At 33.7% G+C, this 19,856-nt stretch overlaps 2 protein-coding genes across 2 annotated transcripts; one reads left to right on the top strand and one right to left on the bottom strand.

Moving 5' to 3' along the window:
- Window positions 1–7,034: 7,034 nt before the first annotated feature.
- On the top strand, window positions 7,035–13,839 carry LOC107485420 (ethanolamine-phosphate cytidylyltransferase). The gene is made up of 9 exons (XM_016105954.3): window positions 7,035–7,511; window positions 8,273–8,508; window positions 9,296–9,465; window positions 10,259–10,330; window positions 11,168–11,235; window positions 11,450–11,570; window positions 12,406–12,471; window positions 12,577–12,699; window positions 13,291–13,839. The coding sequence occupies exons 1-9, from the start codon at window positions 7,171–7,173 to the stop codon at window positions 13,360–13,362; spliced, it is 1,269 nt and encodes a 422-aa protein (XP_015961440.1). The 5' UTR covers window positions 7,035–7,170; the 3' UTR covers window positions 13,363–13,839.
- Window positions 13,840–14,224: 385 nt separating this feature from the next.
- Window positions 14,225–18,403, bottom strand: LOC107485419 (probable serine/threonine-protein kinase PBL8). The gene is made up of 6 exons (XM_016105952.3): window positions 18,093–18,403; window positions 17,616–17,971; window positions 17,142–17,277; window positions 16,183–16,319; window positions 15,967–16,090; window positions 14,225–15,342 (listed from the first exon to the last, which is right to left on the bottom strand). Exons 1-6 carry the CDS (start codon window positions 18,142–18,144, stop codon window positions 14,849–14,851), a joined length of 1,299 nt encoding a protein of 432 aa, XP_015961438.1. The 5' UTR covers window positions 18,145–18,403; the 3' UTR covers window positions 14,225–14,848.
- Between the last annotated feature and the right edge of the window lie 1,453 nt (window positions 18,404–19,856).

The following is a 19,856-nucleotide window of genomic DNA, read 5'->3' as shown; positions in this document are numbered from 1 at the left end:
CCTAATATTCGAACTTTTATAATCAAAAGTTTAGAATTCAATATTCATTACCTCTTTAAAAGAAAGAAATTAGGCATAAACTAAGGCAAACTAAGAAAAGAAAAAGACTTCTTGCATGCGTTAAAAAATATGTAGAAATATAATCATGAATAAAATATTATTTTAATCTCTAGTATTTAGACTAAATTTTAATTTTATTTTTAACGTTTGAAATATTATGTTTTAAATATTTTATTTTATTATATTTTAGTCCTTTAGTTAAAATTAATTTTTTTAAAAAAATACTATTTTTTTATTGTTATCTTCTTTTTTTAATATTTAATAATTTTTATTCTCAAATTACTACAATAATTACTATAATCACTATAATTATTATTTTTGTCACTATCCAAAAAAAAAATTATTGTGAAAACAAAAGACTATTTTTGAAAAAAAATTGATCATAGAATTATAATATGACAAAATAAAACGTTTGAGATAAACATAAATAGTTTCAAATATTAGGAATGAAATTAAGATTTAATTCAAATATTAGGGACTAAAATAATAATTTATTCTATAATCAGTTATGTATCTTTTTCTATACACTTAAGTTATATATATGCAAAAGTAGTCTAATTTAGAGTTAAGTACGATTTTGATTCTTATAATTTAGGTTAAAATTTTTTACTTGTCCCTAACCTTTTTTTACATAGAAAATCGTCCTATGGTTTAACATAGTTTTAAAATCGTCTTTCAGACCATTATATCCTCAATATCATCATCTCTATCACACCTTCATAAGAGAGAGAAGTAGAGACTGAGAGAAAGAATGAAGCAAAAGCTCAGAAAGTGAAAAGGAGAGAAAGAGAACGAAGCAAAAATTCAGAGACTCGTGCTCTAGTCTCACAGCACCTCGCCCTCGCCGTCACAGCACCTTACTCTAGCCGTCGCTTGGCCCTTGCCCTCGTCGAAAATCACATTGGCGATAAATTCATATCATATATATAATTCACATCGGCACAATAGTTACACAAAGATGAACACATAGAGCCAAATGAAAAGAAAGGGAGGATAAGGAAGAGGAGTACCTGCCACAAATTATCACCGGAACTGCCGTTCACCATCGCTGCTACTCCTTTCCATCGCTGCACTAGTATCACCGCAGTTTACTAGCATGTCGCTGGCTTGGATTTGTGTTGTTGTCGTTGCCGCTTGAGGTCATGTTAGCGCTGCCGCCGGTAACGGTCTTCCTCTGCTTGTGTTGCGCCACCGGTGTTCTACCCGTCACTTCACCGTTCTTCTTCGGGTCTTGCTGCACTTTGTTTCTGATGATAGGCATTCACTTTACCTCTTTTTCTTTCTTTTATTTATCTTATTAATTAATTAACTAATTGATTAATTTTTTTGGTTTTTTTTGTTAATGTTTGTTTTGAAGATGATGATGATTCTTATTTCTTGTTAATAATTATGGTTTTGGTGAGGAATTGTAGTTTTGATTTTGATTTATTTGAGATTGTTGTTGAAAGTTGGATTTTTTTGTTGGATTTATGAACAGATGGTGATGGGGTCGTAGTAGGTGGAGTGGTGCAGATGGTGATGGAGTGGTAATAGGTGGGGTGATGCAGATGGTGATGTAGTGGTAATAGGTGGAGTGATGCAGATGGTGATGCAGCGGTAATGGATGGGTGGTAGTGGTAGTGGTGAGAAGAGAAAGGAGTATTTTTGTCATTTAAAAAATTAATTTGTTTAAAAAGAACGATTTTAAAACTACATTGAATCTTAGGGATGATTTTGTATTTAAAAAAAAAAAGTTGAGGACAACAAAAATTTTTTACTTAAATTTTAGAGACCAAAGTCGTACTTAACCCTCTAATTACTAGTAGTATATTTTTGCATATATAACTTAAATCGGGACTTATATTTTTAGAGAAATTCTCCACATACAAGCGTTTTTTTATACAAGTCTTTACAAGTGCACATTCTTCTTCTTCTTGTGCACGTTCTTCTTCCTCTTCCTCTTCTTCTTCTTCTTTTCTTTCGTTTCTTGCCTTCTCTTTCTCCTTCTTCAACCATTACTGCATGTTTTCACTGCACCTTCTTCTTCTTCTTGCTGCACGTTCTTCTTCCTCTTCCTTTTCTTTTTCTTCTTTTCTTTCGTTTCTTGCCTTCTCTTTCTCCTTCTTCAATCGTTACTGCACGTTTTCACTGCACCTTCTTCTTCTTCTCTTTCGTTTCTTGCCTTCTCTTTCTCCTTCTTCATTTACGTGCTTTTCTCTCTGTTTTCTTTTTTCGTTATTCTCGATTTCCATTGTTTTTGACATCAAGCTCTGAAATCGTTTTTGAAGAAGAAGAAGCAGCAGAAGATGAGGAGGAGAAAGAGAAAGAGTTTTGAAGTATGCATAAGGTGTACTTCAACAAATTTTGGGTGTATTTCTTAAATCTTTTGGGTATAGTTTTGTAATCCTTTGGGTGTATTTCTGTAATCTTTTGGGTGCATTTCTATAATCGTTTGGGTGAATTCCTGTAACCGTTTGGGTGTATTTTTGTAATCCTTTGGGTGTATTTCTATAATCATTTGGGTGTATTTCTGAAGTTTTATTATCTTCAAATTTGGCAAAAAACTCGTTTTCATGGAGGAAAAAGAAGAAGAGTCGTTTATAATGCATGGTGAGTAGTGCGCTTTGGAAACAGCAAGTGATTGAATAACGTACGTTTAGTTACTCTTGAATGTGGGAGTGTAATGCGTGTTTTTTATTAGACTTGTACCAACTTATAAAATTTGTAAGTCAAAAAGACTTGTATGTATAGCAGGCCTCATATTTTTAACGACGATGCCAGATGAAGCAAGCAAGATGAAACAATAATTTATTTGCCCTTCTAAATCGAGAAAAAATAATAACAAAATATATACCATTGGTAGAGATGGTAATTGATCTCTGTGGCCGCTCTTATCCCTATTTAATAAAATATCTTCCGTCTCTACTCTATTTTTATCACGGGTCACGTTTATTTTCTCCCACGAAAGAGGTAGATATTGACGAGTATCATTGATATTAAGTTAATACAATTATTTAATCAAATGTATAAAATCAAATATAATTTAAACACAAATTTAACATACTAATATACTTGCATAACTTATATATATAAGAGCATTTAAATAAATTTCTTTTCACAGATCTCTATAAGACAGATATTTTAATATCCGCCTCGGTCTCTATTTATTCACGAAAGTGAATTTTTATTTTCGTAAAAATTTTGCAAGTTTCATCAATCTTTTTGTCATGAATAATCTTCGTAAGTATCCGTAAGCGCCAATTCTTTTTATGATTTCCATCCTAACAGTAGGGATGAAAAAACAAATATTTAAAAGTTTAAATTTACTTATAATTGTCTTTTAAAAGATTAATATAATAAAATAAATGTAGATACCGAACATAATGCAAGCCTTTCCCTAGGGTCCAAGCTAAGGGTCATATCGTTAAGACATATAAGAGGAAGATTCCAATTTGGGGTTCAAGACTCCAAATGGAAGACCATGGTGGAGCCTTGTCTAAGGTCTAGTATTGGTGTAGTACAAATAAAATAAGAGAGAAAGTTCTCCATAGATTGATAAGATACATGTTTTGTCTTTGCTTTAGCAGCACGTTTTTGGCGTTAAGCTATCACCCATTTTCACTTTTCTCTACTAACTCTCTTGTCTTTTTCCTATCAAATCCAACACACTCTCTTCACCACTTCATCCTCCTTATTTTTTCCCTTTGGTTTTTTCTTCTTAAGTTCCCAATTACTTAATAATCATATTCATACCCCAAATTTAAAGTTCTTTTATTTTGATAGACAAGCAATATATAAAAATAGCACCATACTAAAATGAATTAGTACAACTACTTATGAAGAAAAGAGATCTTACGAAAAGGATTATTGATCATTAAACAAATATTCTAGGATAATAAATTTAAATCCTTTTCGTAAGCATGATTAATATCCTAAGGAGAGAATATTCAACTCCACTCTGTGCATCTAAAATTAGACTTTCTAGAATAAAACCAGCTACTCAATCTCCATTAGTAAGATAAAAAAGCGCATTATATATTTCATTTCGAAAACTATTTTCTGAGATTAAAAAAATAATATTTGACATTTAATTTGTTATATATTTAAGGCTAATTAAAGAAAATTAATCAAAGATATAGTTGCGTCAATCATATGTGGGTCTTTCTTTTCTATGTTGGCGCCTCTTTGTCAATTACCTAGAAAGTAAACACAATAGGATATGGCTTGCTGTTATCTTTTATTTATTTATTTTTTTCTGTTGATAATATTTTTATTGTCTACGTTTTTTACTTTTTTTTTTCTTTAATAAATTGTTCAAACATATATTTGGTAGACTACTAGAGTTTGATATTTCAAATTCATTTCTTTCAAAGAAAAAGTGTGTATATTGTATGCTTTCTTAATAGAAAATTTTTATTTTTAATTTTTAACAATTTTTTAAACTGATTTTAACTGACAGTTTTTTATTTAATTTAAGCAGAGAATATTAATTTTTTATTGTAAAAACTGCTTAATCATTGGTAACGTCAGGTAATGAGTACAATTATTAGATAATAATGATGGGCTAATTATTGACATAATCTCACTTTGGTACTTTTTCCCAAAAACGTAAAGGAAAGTATAGAATGTTTCCTAGCTATTTAAAGTTAAAAGAATAATATTGCTAAATTCATCATCAATAATTACTTATGGAGCCATTTATAGATAATCTACCGACATAATAAAATCTGAGAATATAAGAAAGTGATGATATGATATTAATAAAAGAAAATTAATTTTACAACTCTTATTTTGATAATATTATTTTTTTATAAATTATATAAAATATAATAAAAAATTAACTGGAGTGATATTTTAAGAAATAGGAGTGATATTATTATTTTTCTATTAAAATACTAACAACTAAGAATTTGCTTTGATTTTTTTTAATTTAATACGTTTTTGTTGAATTTCAGAAAAAAAGGAAGGAAAAGAAAAACACAAAATCACAAGCATTATATTTTAAGAAATGGGTTTAGTTAGTTTGTATTCTAAAAACATAAATTAAGATTGTTGATAATAAAAATTTTATTTTAATAAATATATTGAGAATTTAAATTTTATATTTTTTTATACAGATTTTTTTAATTTGTAATTTTATTATGTATCTTTAAAAATATATGTTAACTAACTAAGCCCTAAAGAAATTTATTGGTGATATGTGTTTAGAAGCAACGTGGCAGTTTATTAGCCCTTATATTAGATGGAAAAGTCTAGGGGGCCAACAATTTTATTGTATTTTGGCCAGCATGTAACCAGCAGAAAATGGTGAGCTATTGGATGAAATCTTACACCAATCTCACACCATCAAATCATCATTGATGACTAATTGATGGCTACCAATCACAAATGTTGCTGCCCCTAACATTGCTCATATTAGATTATTAGAGGGTTGTTTGAGTTAAAATTAAAAGCGAAAAAAAGCAGAACTTCATCTTCCATAGAAGGGAGTAACATTGAATTGAACCCTCTAAATTATAAGTTGACCTAGGATATATTATTTATAGTATTTATCAGTACAATCTCCAACTATGCCAAACATTGTGATGTTCACCAATAAGTGAGCATTGAAGAGGCTTTCCTCTACCAAGATCTGCTTTTTGAGTATTTTAATGATTTATAATAATTTAGGGTGGATTCTACCCTACACACTAAAATAATACAGACTTTGAACCCATGTTTAAGTGGCTCAATGAAATTTAGCTATATCTCTAATTTAATCCACCTATGTTACATATGACAATACTCTAATTTTTATTTGTTCGGTAACATATTTTATCCCTAACTTTTTATGGACCCTAACCTAAAATTTCAATCGTACAGGTCATAGTTTTTGAATTGTAGAACACCATATGAGAACCAACACTAAAATTTGCAATACTTTTTGGGACTTTAAATCTCAATTATAAAATCAATTAAAATTAAAATAGTTATGATAATAACATAAATTTTATTATGATAATGGTTAAATGAAAATATAGTGTCACAAAATCTTATAATAAAACACTAGTAATAATTTGAGTTGGTCGAGTGGTCAGTTCACTTGTCCGTTTAAAAAAGTGTCGGGGGTTCGAATCCCACCTTGTATACGCAGTAATCTATTAGCCAGCGGTAGACCCTTAAATGGAACTCAGATATGCGACGAATTAGTTTTTGACCTATCGAGTTGGGGGATACGTGGCAAAAAAAATACTAGTAATTAACAATATATGAAGAGAAATTTTGTTGATCATGTAGCATTACATGCTTATTATAAAAGATATTACGTCTTAAGTTTATACTATTGTAATGTTTGAATTTTTGTTCTTGCACCAAATTGATATATTTTTTATGTCACTAAAAAAGTATAATAAATTTTATTAAGATAAATTCACATAATAGTTTGATATTTTTGAAAATAACTTATCATGAAACTTAGACTTATATTAAAATGAAACTTTATAAGGATAAAAAAATACTAAATGTTTTTGAAATGTTTGAACTAATATTTTTTCTTCATAAAGTCTAAAGCCAAAACTAACAATATTTGTAAGGACCAAAAGTATATTTCATCCAAGAATAACAACTTATTATTGTATCTTAAAAAGAGAATAATAAATTATTGAAAACGTTTATTATTTTGCAATAAATGAACGTCTAGAAAGGCCCAATGAAAACTTGTACTCAGTTAAAAAACAAAAAATTAACCCAATACAATTTTTGGACTTAAATGGGCCTTTAAGGCCCAATATTCTGCAACAAACATAAACGTACTAAATGCTTCCGACCCAAGAAGAAAAACAAATCCATCTTCCTTATACCAATAAAAACACAAACTTTATGAATTCTACAAGTCCAAAAGAATATATGAATTCAAAAACACAAAAGGTTCTAACTTTGTTGGTTTGACACAAAAAAGGGGAAAAAGCAGAAGCTACTAGCTTCTTTCTAAAACCAAAAACGGAATATATTTGGCTGAAAATAAAAAATTGGCATTCCAAATTCTGTGTGGTGGCCACTTTTCTAACCTCATTTTGCACCCACCTTCCCTTCTTCGTTTTAATTTCATTTATGGGAGAAAGTAACTGAGAGAAACCAAAAGGAAAAAGAAAAATGGGTTCTTTTGAGGCGGTGATGATGCAGAAGAACGCAACGGCGAAGTTCATTGCAACGGTTCTGGTGGGTGGCGTGATCGTTGGTGTGTCACTGTACGGATTGCTGCAGTCTTCAGAAGGGCTTCAGAAGAATCTGGAGCCTCTTGGTTTGTGGAAGAGAAGGAGGAAGAAGAAGACAATTAGGGTGTACATGGATGGATGCTTTGATATGATGCATTATGGCCATTGCAATGCTCTTAGACAGGCACGTGCTCTTGGTGATGAGCTTGTTGTTGGTGTTGTTAGCGACGATGAAATCATTGCAAATAAGGGTCCCCCTGTCACCCCTCTTGAAGAAAGGTCACAACTTTTTTCACTTTTTTCTAGGATTTTGATCTTCTTCTTGGAGCTCAATTCATGCCATGCTGATTTATCTTGTGTCATTTTTGTGTTGTGTTCTTTGTTTGATTCTAGATTTATCATATGTTTGGATTTGATTGCCTTTTTCTTATGAGAAGAATCAGGGAAGCAATGTAGAATAAGTTAATCAAAATGTGGTTTTTTAGGAAAACATATGTTTAGCTATTTTTTTTATATGTACATTTTTAATGTCCATGCAGCAATTTTGGCATTATGGTATTCTGTCATCTGATACATATACTGGAATTATCTAATGGGACAATGCTTAGTTGTAGTTGCAGAGATACTTGTGATAACAAATATTTGTTTAGATATTTCTTTTAATATTCATGCAGCAATTCTAGCACTGTGTTGGCATTTGATCTATGTAGTTGAATTATCTAACAAACCGTGCTTAGTTGTAGTTGCAATGATACACTGATACTTGTTTTGGCAAATATATGTTTAGCTACTGTTTTTTTAACTTCCATGCAGAAATTTTGGCATTCAGTTGTTATGTCGGTTTGATCCAAGTAGTTGAGTTGTCTTATGGGACAATGCTTAGTTATAGTTGTTATGGCATCTCTTTGTTTCTTTATTTATTTTGGCGGGGTTGCTTTTGTGTTCTGCGTTTGGATTATGAGGTTTGATCCATGTAGCCAGAGGGATAAGGCTTTGTTGTTGTTATTGTTCGGATTATGAGGTGTTGATGTGTGTTGTAGGATGATTATGGTGAATGCTGTAAAGTGGGTTGATGAGGTTATTACTGATGCTCCATATGCCATAACTGAGGAGTTCATGAAGAAGCTCTTTAATGAGTACAATATAGATTACATTATTCACGGGGACGATCCTTGTATTCTTCCTGACGGCACTGATGCTTATGCTCATGCAAAGAAAGCTGGCCGTTACAAGCAGATAAAGCGCACCGAAGGAGTTTCTAGCACTGATATCGTTGGTTAGGATTTGCTTACTTTTCTTTGTAGTATAAGACTTCCTTATTTAGTTGGCGCAATTGGGCATGCACATCTTGTTTGATATAGTTTATGGAAATTATTAAAGTGAAGTCCTTTGTCATGTTTGGTTGGCATGTGATGTTCTTGTGTTTGTTTATCACCGCTGATGATATTTTTTCCTCCCATAGCTGCTTTTGTTTTTTTTCTAAAAAAAAAAGAACTTGAATAAGTTTTATTTTTCACTATATAAACCATATAAATGGATGTGCCCCCTTTCATTTGGTAGTATTTTATACCGGATTTCTACTTGTTATGTTGTTGCAGTTATGGAAAATTTCTCTGGTTTAATACTTTTATGCAATTCTCCTGAAGCTTAATATGGAATTTTGGCAAACAGTTGAAACCCTGTTTACAAAGAGATGATTTGTTTGGTTATAGCAATAAGCCAACTCATCAATTGATGATATTTATTAACAGACCTTTGAGGCTTTAACGTTTTGTCGTTTTCCTCCATACCGTATTTTTATTCTTTGAACTGCATTTCCGCCCTTAGAAGTTTGATATCAAAACTTTTGACCTTTTCTCACAAAACTAGCAGTGCTTTTTGTCGGTTTTCCTTCCTATCTGGTACAGTTGAAAGTTCCCATCCTGTGAGCATATTCAGTCTTTAGCCTGCCTGTCTTATATTTTTCCCTTGTGCTTATATTTATTTTTCAGTGTTGTCTCGTAATAATTTCGTGTGCTTGTGGAAAATGGAGAACTGATGTTATATAATAATTTTATACCCAGGTCGTATGCTTCTCTGTACGAGAGAAAGGTCTGCCAGTGACAACCCTAACCACTCTTCTTTACAAAGACAGTTCAGCCATGGTCATAGTCACAAATTTGAAGATCGTGGAACTCGTATTTCTCAATTTATGCCTACATCTCGTAGAATTGTTCAGTTCTCAAATGGAAGGGTATGTACATTTAATTTCAATTCCGATTTTTGACTACTTATATGCTTATTTTCAACTTCATTACCCCTTCTCTCTGTCATTTCCCAATTGTTTAGACTTTCTGAATCTTGAATCACATATTTTTGAACCCATGGTGTTAGTTTATACTTTATAAGCATGAGAGGATGTTTCCTTTTTGTTTGTAAACCCCAATCACGGTTTGAAGCAAGAAACCGTACGCGTAATACGCGTTTGAGAATTTACCTGTCAACTAATTCATTATTCTTTGCTAGTTTCCTGCTCAATTGATCACTTTTGAGGATTTAATTTAGCTTGTGTCGTTACACTTGTTTAATAGACCTAAGTTTTGGAAGAGCAGGAAATTGTTTCTGTTAGGAAATCAACCAACTGGATAAACCCTTGGGGGGAAAAATTTTTAACAATGTAATTCAAGCTGGTTATTGTGAATTAAGTTAGTGGCGAATGTATGTCCCAATTGGCTGTTAATTAGGTAGCAAAGGGATTAAGGAATGACACAGGATTGAAATTAGGTATACCTGTGTCAGACAGAATTTGGATTATGGCAGATTGGGCAGGATATAATTTTGAACCTGGTGATAGCAGAAACATATTCAAGGCGCTTAAAATCTAAGATCAATTTCTTAAATGTATCTACTGCTATGATTGAACCTTCACTATTAGGTTTTCTCTCCATTTCTAATATGATGTATTTCCCCGTATTGAAATAATTTTGACAAGCTGTCTTTTATCTACATCATGCTTCAGTAATATTGATTCATGATTATTATACCAGGGCCCGGGACCTGATGCACGCATTGTATATATTGATGGAGCCTTTGATCTCTTTCATGCTGGTCATGTTGAGGTATTGTTTATAACTTTATATTACCTTCTCAACATAATTGCTTACCAATGCACTGTTAAATGTTATGTCAGAACAATGGAGTGGAAGGTAGCTTAATTTCCTGTTTTAGGGTTTTTTTTTTTTTATTTTCAATCGAATATTTTGTTGCCTTTACTAAACTATTATCTGCTGCAATCAATATTAAAATGTTTTGACACTGATATGATACCCTTTTTGTTGTGTGCTTGCTTTTGTGGCCATATATAATTGTAGCTACCACCGCACTACTACCAACTACTAGAATATACCACTAGTCAGAGTCAGCTATATGGATTAATTGATGCCATTGGCTTCTAAGAAAATCAAAATGTCCTTTTCCGGTTGCCTCCTTAATGCATTTTACAGACTAAATTTGGTATGGCCTGCATCTGCACCATTTACTGGTATAAATAAATAGGTAGAATAAACAATAAAACATTTCCATTTCTATTTCCATTTTTTCTTCACGAAATTCTGAAAATAAAAAACCTGAGAAATGAAAAGAGAAATGTTTTCCCAAACTAAATAGGCCTTTAGCTTTTCATGGGGTTTATGAGTGAGTGTTTAACAATGACATACTTTTCATTTGTGTGCCTTTTTTCTTTTTTACATGATTGTGATGCATTTAAGAGTTGTACTATTTATTCCAGAAAAGTGTCATGAGACCACTTTCCCAAAAGCTTAAACTATTAGATAAGAGGTACATGAATGGTTATGTATCTATTAGAAAGTTATTCATTCATATTGTTCCAGTTACCTGCCTGTGTCAAAGTTAATGTGTGATTTTTCAGCTTGACATTGCACTTTTATGTTTGATAGATCTTGAAGCTGGCTCGGGAACTAGGAGATTTTCTTCTTGTTGGAATACACACTGATCAGACAGTCAGGTTGTTGTCATTCATAAATTTTATTCCCCAGTTTTATTTTATTTCCTAAAGATAAACTATTCCTATAGTAGCATTATTTTGCATCAAATAAAAAGCTATAAATATGTATTCAACATAAAACAATCCAAGTATCTATTCTCATTGATGTTTATACTACTAATGTTTATTGTTTTACATACTTTTTTATTAACTTTTTTCCACACTGGTTTTATAGTGAAACTAGAGGACCACATCGTCCTATCATGAATCTCCATGAAAGAAGTTTAAGTGTTTTAGCATGCCGCTATGTGGATGAAGTTATAATCGGTGCGCCGTGGGAGGTGTCCAGGGATATGGTTAGTATTAGTTTAGTTAATTCATTCTTATTATTGACTTTGCATGCTGTGATCTTTCTTTCCTGCTGCAATAACCGTTCTTGAGCCATGAGGTGGTAAAAGTATGTTCTAATTTTGCCATTATGCTAACCAATACTAGTGACTAATGAAGATTTCACTGAACAAGCCATGCCCAATTCATCGGTAAAAATGGATGTGGGAGAGCGAGCTTGGGATGCTATGTACGCTTGTCTATGGTTTTTTACTCTCTAAATCTTTCTACTTTGCACAATTGCCATGTGCAAGTATTGTGTTTGTAGGAGGGTGAGTTATATCATAATGATATTATGGTCTAGATATATACCTGAGCCTAGCCTTTGTGACATTATTTCGGTTACTGTTAGAGTAATTCTCCAAGAAGATTAGGAGATAAGGTGGAGACCTGGAGCTTTATATATATATTTGTCAAACTCCCTGTCACGATATTCACTTGAGTTATGGATAATACATGCATCCACTTTACCACATGCTGAAAACTCTATTTAGTAATGATTAATGGATATATCAAGGATCAAACTCCTAAGTAATTGCTCAGGGTCTTTGATATGATGTAGGCTTTGATGTGATGTCATCATAGATCAAAACTCGTAACATAATAGCGGCTTTGTGACAATGTCGAGACCAGCTTAAGCTTGGTCTTTCTCCTATTTGAAAAGCATGCTAGCAAGATTTAGTGATAATTTCTAGCTTGTTTCTGTTTGTATATATTCCAATAATATATTCTGTTTCTTGTTTTGCTTTTTAAGTATTTATGCATTCTTGGATTGGCGTGACACTCCTCAAATCTTGAGTGCAGATCACAACATTTAACATCTCATTAGTTGTCCATGGAACCATTGCGGAAAACGATGATTTTCAGAAGGTAATTTTTTCTTCTGCAAATGGATTTACAATATTTATTACAGGCACTAATACTTCTTCTGCAGCACGACTTTCCTTAACTCCTGTGAAATTGATTCTTGTACAGGAAGAATCCAACCCATATGCTGTTCCCATTAGCATGGGCATCTTCAGAGTCTTGGTTAGTCCTTTAGGGATAACAACCACTACAATAATTAGAAGGATTGTATCAAATCACGAGGCATTCCAGGTCTGATTGCGCATCATCATTATCACATTTCTTTTCTTTTCAATTCTTGTTCAAATGTTAGCATATTTATAAATAGTCAATGATAAGTATAGTGAATTAGCTTTTTATAAAAAAGAAAGTAAGGAAAATGTGAATTAGTTAATGACTAGATCACCGACATAGGGTTCGTTGAAATGGCTAGATGTTTTGACCAGTAAATCGGGTGTTTTGTGTTCGAACCATAAGAATGCAAAAATTAGCCTTTGAGATACTTAAACCTTTTTGGATTTCTATGAGTTGAGCTGAATTCTTTGGATTCCTAGTAATAAACCCTGATGAACTGGTGGGTTTTATCCAATAAAAGAAGCTAGTGTTAGATCCTTGATTGGTTCAAGAAAACAATTTATTTGAACATAAAAGTGGACATTCTAAACTCAACCCTTGGATGAGAGGACATAATATACAAAGAATAGGAAGAAAATTATCCAGTGGAATGTCTGTTATGGTTAGCTGGTTTTCTTTGAACTTTTCTTGTTCCTTTGGCCATGATTTCCTATCTAATGCGCTCTCAGTTATTTTGACCCGCTTTATTTTATTTTATCTTTGATTCAGAAACGGAATGAAAAGAAGGGGGAGAGTGAGAAGAGATACTACGAGAGTAAGACTCATGTCCATGGAGACTGAATGATTTCTATTGTTCTCGGCATTAGACATGGCAGCTTAGTAAATTTTTAGGCCTGATTTTATTCTCTCTCTGTTAGTAAAATGAAATGATAGTTCTGTACTATCGTTCAGTTTGGACCATAATTGGACATTGCGGTCTCTGCATATGATTAATCATTTGCTAAACTGATTTAGCCAGTGATATGTTTCTAATTAACCATGAATATTATCTCCGAATAAATTCATGGTTAAGTAAACCATGGCTTGGCTGAATTAGTTTGGAAAAACGATCCAACTTTATGATTCAAGCTGAGCAAAGCTATCATTTTCACTTTATTTTGGTTTTTGGTCTCTTATCTATATTTATCGCCTAGATTTTTTAATAACATGTTACATTTGTATTATTGCTGTATGTGAATTTTATGAGGATTGATCGTCTTTGGTCGAATTCCTTTTGTTCTTGTTTGATAAATTAGTAAAGATATATTCATTGAACAAGATATATTGGAATTATAGTTCATTTCCATTTCTATTGAATAATCATCAGAAAAAAATAAAATAAAAATTAAGGTCCGTCTATCATTTTACCTGTTTTATGTTGAGCTTTATGATTTTAATACTCGCATTGTGATGAAATTCTATATACCATAATATTTATGTTACATTACATTGGACAACTGTAGTTATAATATAATACATTGAACTCGTTTTAGCAAGCATGAAAGATCTTCCTTATATATGTTATAATGAAAATTAAGTATGATAAACCAGCGTTGCTATATAGTAGCATTTAACTCGAAGAAAAATCGGTTATTTACACATGTTCTGATGGCAAAAATTTGAAAATTTCACAGCCGAGGTATTTGTGAAATATTTGTAGAAATAATAAGAAAAATGCTCAAACATTTTAAAACTACTTCCCAAACACAGCACCAACACTTATACTTTTTACATTGTAAAATATACATTGATGCTGTCAAATGCAGAAGCTAACATTTCTTGCAAGACAGCCATAACTAAACAACCTTGCAAGCTTGAAAATGACCTTGGTCTTTATTTTTTTTTTCCCTCTTCAACAAAAAAAAAAGCCACTTGAAAAAAAAGCAGAACAGGAGAGTGCAGTCAAACTAACTGAGGTTGCAGTAGAGGCATGTTAGATGTGATAAGATTATCTTACAGCCAATCTACCTAATAATCTCTCACCAGGTAGCTTGCTTGCTTAAGTTCCAACCTCTCCATGTACATGAGGCTGTGAGCAACCAGTTATATTAGTAGTTCTGATGCCTCGATGATTATAAATACATACATTTTTCCACACAATAACTTGCATCGAGATGAACAGAAGACCAACCATTGATAAATTTATCTACCATGGCTTCTTATCACCATACACCATGTACAAAGCAGCAATAAATACATGGAAGCCACCCACACTTTTGGCAATCAATAACTCGAGATTAAGGGGAGATTTGAGAAGCACACCAAATAAGGGATACATTGCACGCGATTATCTTACCCGGCATGCTGCTGCAGCACCCGGCGAGCAGCTAGGGTTAGGAGACCGGCAAGCAGCACCAGGACCAACATTGTTTGAGAACTTGGGACGCATTCGGTAGTCGGAGATTTTGGTCATCGGAAAGTGCCCTGTGCTTACACTATTTGAGCCGGTTAATGAAACTTCACCGGCACCTATACTTGAACTTTGTAAGGGCTCCAATGTCTCGACCACATCGCTCATTAGTGGTCTGGCTTTCGGATTTTGACTCAAACAATAGTATGCCAAGCTACATGCTTTCTGTGCAGCTCTCACTGAATATTGGTTTTCCAATCTAGGATCAATTATTTGCAGGAGTTTGCGCTTGTCATTAAGCTTTGGCCGTGCCCAATCTACTAAGCTCTGTTCCTTCCCAGGTCTTGTCTTGTCAACAGATTTCCTTCCCGTCAAAAGCTCCAAAAGAACAACCCCAAAGCTATACACATCACTCCTAGCTGTCAAGTGGCCTGACAATTTTCAAATATGCCTTATTAGAACTGTATCCACACAAACATATGCAAGAATGCTCAACTTGTATTAAGCTCAGAAGTATATTATGATTTATGAAACATGCTCAATGTCTACATGCAAGCCATCACAACCAGTTTGAACTGTGGGCGACAGTAGTATATTAGAACCTGCTGTAGTAAACGACAAAAATAAAATAGGAAAAAATAATTTGAGTTAAATTAAAGATGATAATATAAATTGTTTTCTAGCCATGATAACAATTGGGGTATTTCAAGATTGTACGTACTGAACCAATAATGACATGCAAAGATAAAAACATGAATTCCAGGAGACCAGAAACAGGAACCGTTTTATATCTAATCCCCGGATAAACGGACATGTTCCTATCGGTTAAGCCGCTAAGCCCAAGAAAGATAGTAAGAGTTGCATATTAATTTGCTATATACCTAAGGCCATGTCCTGAAAAAGGGGACCAGCATTTAACTGTCTTTTACCCAACCCACAGTACACCAGCCTAGCTAACTCTCGCATCACATGTGAGCTGATATACTTCTAAATGTTCGAGCTTAAACAAATGGATTACTTGCAAATTGAGCATGTTTGCAAAATTGAGATCATACCAGTCATTACATATTCGGGGGCAGCATAACCATATGTACCCATGACTCGGGTAGATACATGGGTTTCATCCCCTTGTGGTCCTGCTTTTGCTAGACCAAAATCAGAAAGCTTGGCCGTATAGTCCTGTAGTTATTGATAAGACCAAGTGAAGGAAAAATCCATTAATGCACGGCCGTAGTAGAAACATTAATCAAGTTAAAACAATAGAAACTTACAGAGTCCAATAATATATTAGACGTTTTAAAGTCACGGTAGATTACTGGCCTTTCAGCATTGTGCAGAAAGGCAAGCCCTTTGGCAGCTCCTAGAGCAATCATCATTCTTGTAGCCCATGGTAAAGGGATAGTTGCCTCTGGAAGCCTCAGGAAAGGTCATATCAAATTGAGTTGGAAAAACACACAAGGAACTTGGAATAGTTTTAGCAAATAAACTATTTATTATTTAAGTATAAGTAGAATTCTTTTCTTCACAAATCACAACTACTAATGAAGCAAGATTTAGAAAAACTCAAGTAGTCTTGTCTTTTGTTGTATAGTGAATCAAAAGATTTTCATAAAAACCAGCCAAAGCAGAGAGAAATGCTATTCTAATATAATCACAAGTTTAAATACAGATTAAAAATGCAAGTTTATAAAGTATGAAACAGGAAGCAAAAATGAAGTTCCTCAGAGTATACATACAACTTCTATACTGTCTCAAAACTACCCTAGCAAGCATCAAGATAATCCAACAAACAATGGGAACAAGATATAACTCACATGACATCTCAAAGCCATACCAAATGGCAGACACAACATGAAGTTCCCAAAAACTATCATTTCTAGACTAGAAACACATTAGGCAAGTCTTAATACTTAAATTAGAAACAATGTATAGCTCCCCAAAGCCAGCATGTATAACCAGTCTACAGCATGTGTGGGTCCCAATGCATATCTTGGAATCTAAAATGACTTTGACCTGCCCCAAAGTGTAGCAGAATATCCACTTTGTATTTTATGCATTTTGAGAGTAATATGCTCAATGGCTTAAATTCATCATGAAGTATAATAAAATTCGTCTAAAGGCAAAAATTCCACACTATCTTCTAATTGGATTGGTCTTCCTCTTACTATATTTTCCTTACTCAACTACAAGAACATCAAATCCAAAGGGATTAGAGAAGAAGTTTGCATACTTCGGAATAGGTGATTTTCCAGACTTCCTCGAAACATGAACTCGTACACAAGCAGCCTGTGGTCATCCTCACAGCAGTACCCTATCAACTTCACCAGATTAGGATGCCTAAGCTGCCCTAGAAAATTCACTTCCGTCTGCAACAACACCACCACAACATCAACAACCAAGTCATCAATCAAACAACCAACACAAAAACAATTACCATAAAAAGTAAAGAACAACAAATAACCCCAAACAACAAGTTTCTCAGTTCACAATGATTTAGGTTTATGTAATGGCTCACATTCCTTCACCCCAATCCAAAGTCAATGAGCACTTATAGAGCAACATACGGAATCAAACATTAAGCCATGATCAGCAAGTGAATCAAACCAACCCTAATTAACTAACAACTACATTAAACAAATTTAACAAGAAATACACTACAATGCAATTCAATATAACACAATGCAATTGCAATTGGCAAACATACAAGCCATTCTCGGTGTCCCTGAAGCCCTTCCTTGTTCAAAACCTTAACCGCTACGGGCAGCGACTTGAGCCCAACCCTCACATTCTCATCAATGTACCCCTTATACACAGTCCCAAACCCTCCCTCTCCGAGAATATAATCGGAGCGAAAACTCTTGGTGATCGTCTCAAGCTCGTAGAGCGTGAACGCGATCACGTGCGTGTAGAGCAGCGTGTTGTTCCTCACGTCTTCGATGTTGTAGTGGCGCGGCGTGGAGCAAGACTCGCTCAGATCCGACACCGAGCGGCTGTGCTTCCTGTCACCGGCGCCGGCGCCGGCGTTCCTGGAGCTCAAGGACGACGCCTGGAGCTGCTGAACTGAAAAACAGAAGGTACGGTTAATTAGAGAGAGGGTTAATTATGTAAAATTAAGATTAAGTGTGTGCATGTGAGGGATAATGAATTGGGTTAGGAATTAAGAGTAGATCTGAGAAAGGACCTTGAGCATTGGAAACTACTGCGGATTCTTCTCTGGTGCCGCAATTGCCCATTCAAGGAAGACCGTGTTTGGCTGTGTGAGTGTGTGTTTTTTATGAGTATTTGGGGAAGAAGAAACGACGTCGTAGGGGGATTGGTGTGGCGGTGGTGCTGGGGGAAGGGGTTTGTTTTGATTTGTTTCGTTTGGTTTGTTTAGTGCTTGTTGGCTGAGAGTGGTGGAGTGGAGCACGCGATGGTGGTAAACCCGAGGAACAGTTTTTCATTCTTCGTTTGATCGTTTCTGCCTTTCCCCCTTTTAGCCCACGCTCCTGATGCATTATATCTTTTTACTGACAAATAAATCCTTCACTATTTACATGTTGGAGGAAGGGAAAAAAAAATTATATAGGCTGCGTTTGTTTATAAATATGGGATACTGAAAGAGAAATATAGAGATATAAAATTATGTTTAATATATTTAAAAAGATAAAATTAGTGTATTTTGTGTCTATCTTATAAAAAAAGATACAAAGACAGTAATAAAAGATACAAATTATTTTTTATTTTTTTTGGTTAAATACAATTTTAGTCTTTAAAGTATAGGTCGTAATTTTTTTCATTAGATTTAAAACCAAATTTTAAAATCGTCCTTTTTACTTAAATATTAAAATTGTGGACCAAATTATCCATAACAAAAAAATTATAAAATAAAAAAAAATAAGAGAAAGAGAGTGTTTCTGCAAAAGAAAAAGGAAAGAAGAAGAAGGGGTTAATGCTCAAATTCGTCCCTCAAAGATCACGCGATATTCATTTTCGTCCCTGAATGATTTTCTTAATCAAATTAGTCCCTGAAAGATAAACTGTTAGTCAAATTAGTCCTTCCGTCAATTGAATGATGACGTGTCACGTTAAGTGCCATGTGGCATGATGACGTGACACGCCACGTGGCAGAACAGTGACACGTGGCACGCCACGTGACAGGTCAGTGACACGTGGCATGTCACGTGTTACTTGACATAAAAAAGTTTTCTATTAGTCAAAATAGTCCTTGAAAGTTCAAACGTAAGTCATTTTCATCCCTTAAATTTTAAAAATTAGTCAAACTAGTCCTTATATAATTTTTTTTCTTCATAAAATTATCTCTCTCCTTTAATTCTTCTCAAAATTGAGAGATGGGGCACAATATTGCTTTATCCTTTTAACAAATGAAACCCATTCCTTTGATCATGTTACTGCATGCTCCAACGGATATCACTTTTACTCTTTAGTGGAATCCAAATTTTATTAATTGGAATTATTGCAGACCTTGGAACAATGAGAGAGAAAGTGTGATTGACATGATGTTGATCATCAATGCTACACGCTACTCAACCAAAGGGAAGTAAAAGCAAATCATTTTAATTAATTTATTCAAACACATTTAATTGCTTTTCTTTCTTACTCTCACTTCTCTCTCTACTTGCTTCTCTTTCGGTCATTTCACTCAGCAACCATGGAAGTTACAGCAAGCTACCATAGAAAAGAAGAAGCACGCCTAAAGACCATCACTATGATGGCATGAAAAAGAAAACATAAAAAATGTAGTGGCTGAGATTCTTATTACTTATGGTAAGATATGGTGATGAGATCTTGGCTTCTCCATACCAAAAATGGTTGAAGAAGATTCGGCCAGCAAGGTGAAGATCCTTGGAGGGATGGCTTGTCTCTGATTCTGCTCAACCACCACAGGAAGTAGCTAGGGTGGCTACGTGATGGAAGAGGCGAAAATTGGAGCAGATGAAGCTAT

Source organism: Arachis duranensis, chromosome 4 (assembly GCF_000817695.3).
Source record: "Arachis duranensis cultivar V14167 chromosome 4, aradu.V14167.gnm2.J7QH, whole genome shotgun sequence".
NCBI lineage: Eukaryota > Viridiplantae > Streptophyta > Magnoliopsida > Fabales > Fabaceae > Arachis > Arachis duranensis.
Note: the sequence above shows the minus strand (reverse complement) of the source record. Positions and strands in the feature narration are given on the sequence as shown.

Coding starts and splice junctions, on each gene's coding strand:
- LOC107485420 (XM_016105954.3), top strand. CDS start 7,171: ATGGGTTCTTTTGAGGCGGTGATGATGCAGAAGAACGCAACGGCGAAG. Junction 7,512..8,272: donor GTCACCCCTCTTGAAGAAAG/GTCACAACTTTT, acceptor TGTGTGTTGTAG/GATGATTATGGTGAATGCTG. Junction 10,331..11,167: donor TTCATGCTGGTCATGTTGAG/GTATTGTTTATA, acceptor TATGTTTGATAG/ATCTTGAAGCTGGCTCGGGA.
- LOC107485419 (XM_016105952.3), bottom strand. CDS start 18,144: ATGGGCAATTGCGGCACCAGAGAAGAATCCGCAGTAGTTTCCAATGCT. Junction 17,278..17,615: donor AGGGACACCGAGAATGGCTT/GTATGTTTGCCA, acceptor GTGTTGTTGCAG/ACGGAAGTGAATTTTCTAGG. Junction 16,320..17,141: donor GGAAAATCACCTATTCCGAA/GTATGCAAACTT, acceptor TGAGGCTTCCAG/AGGCAACTATCCCTTTACCA.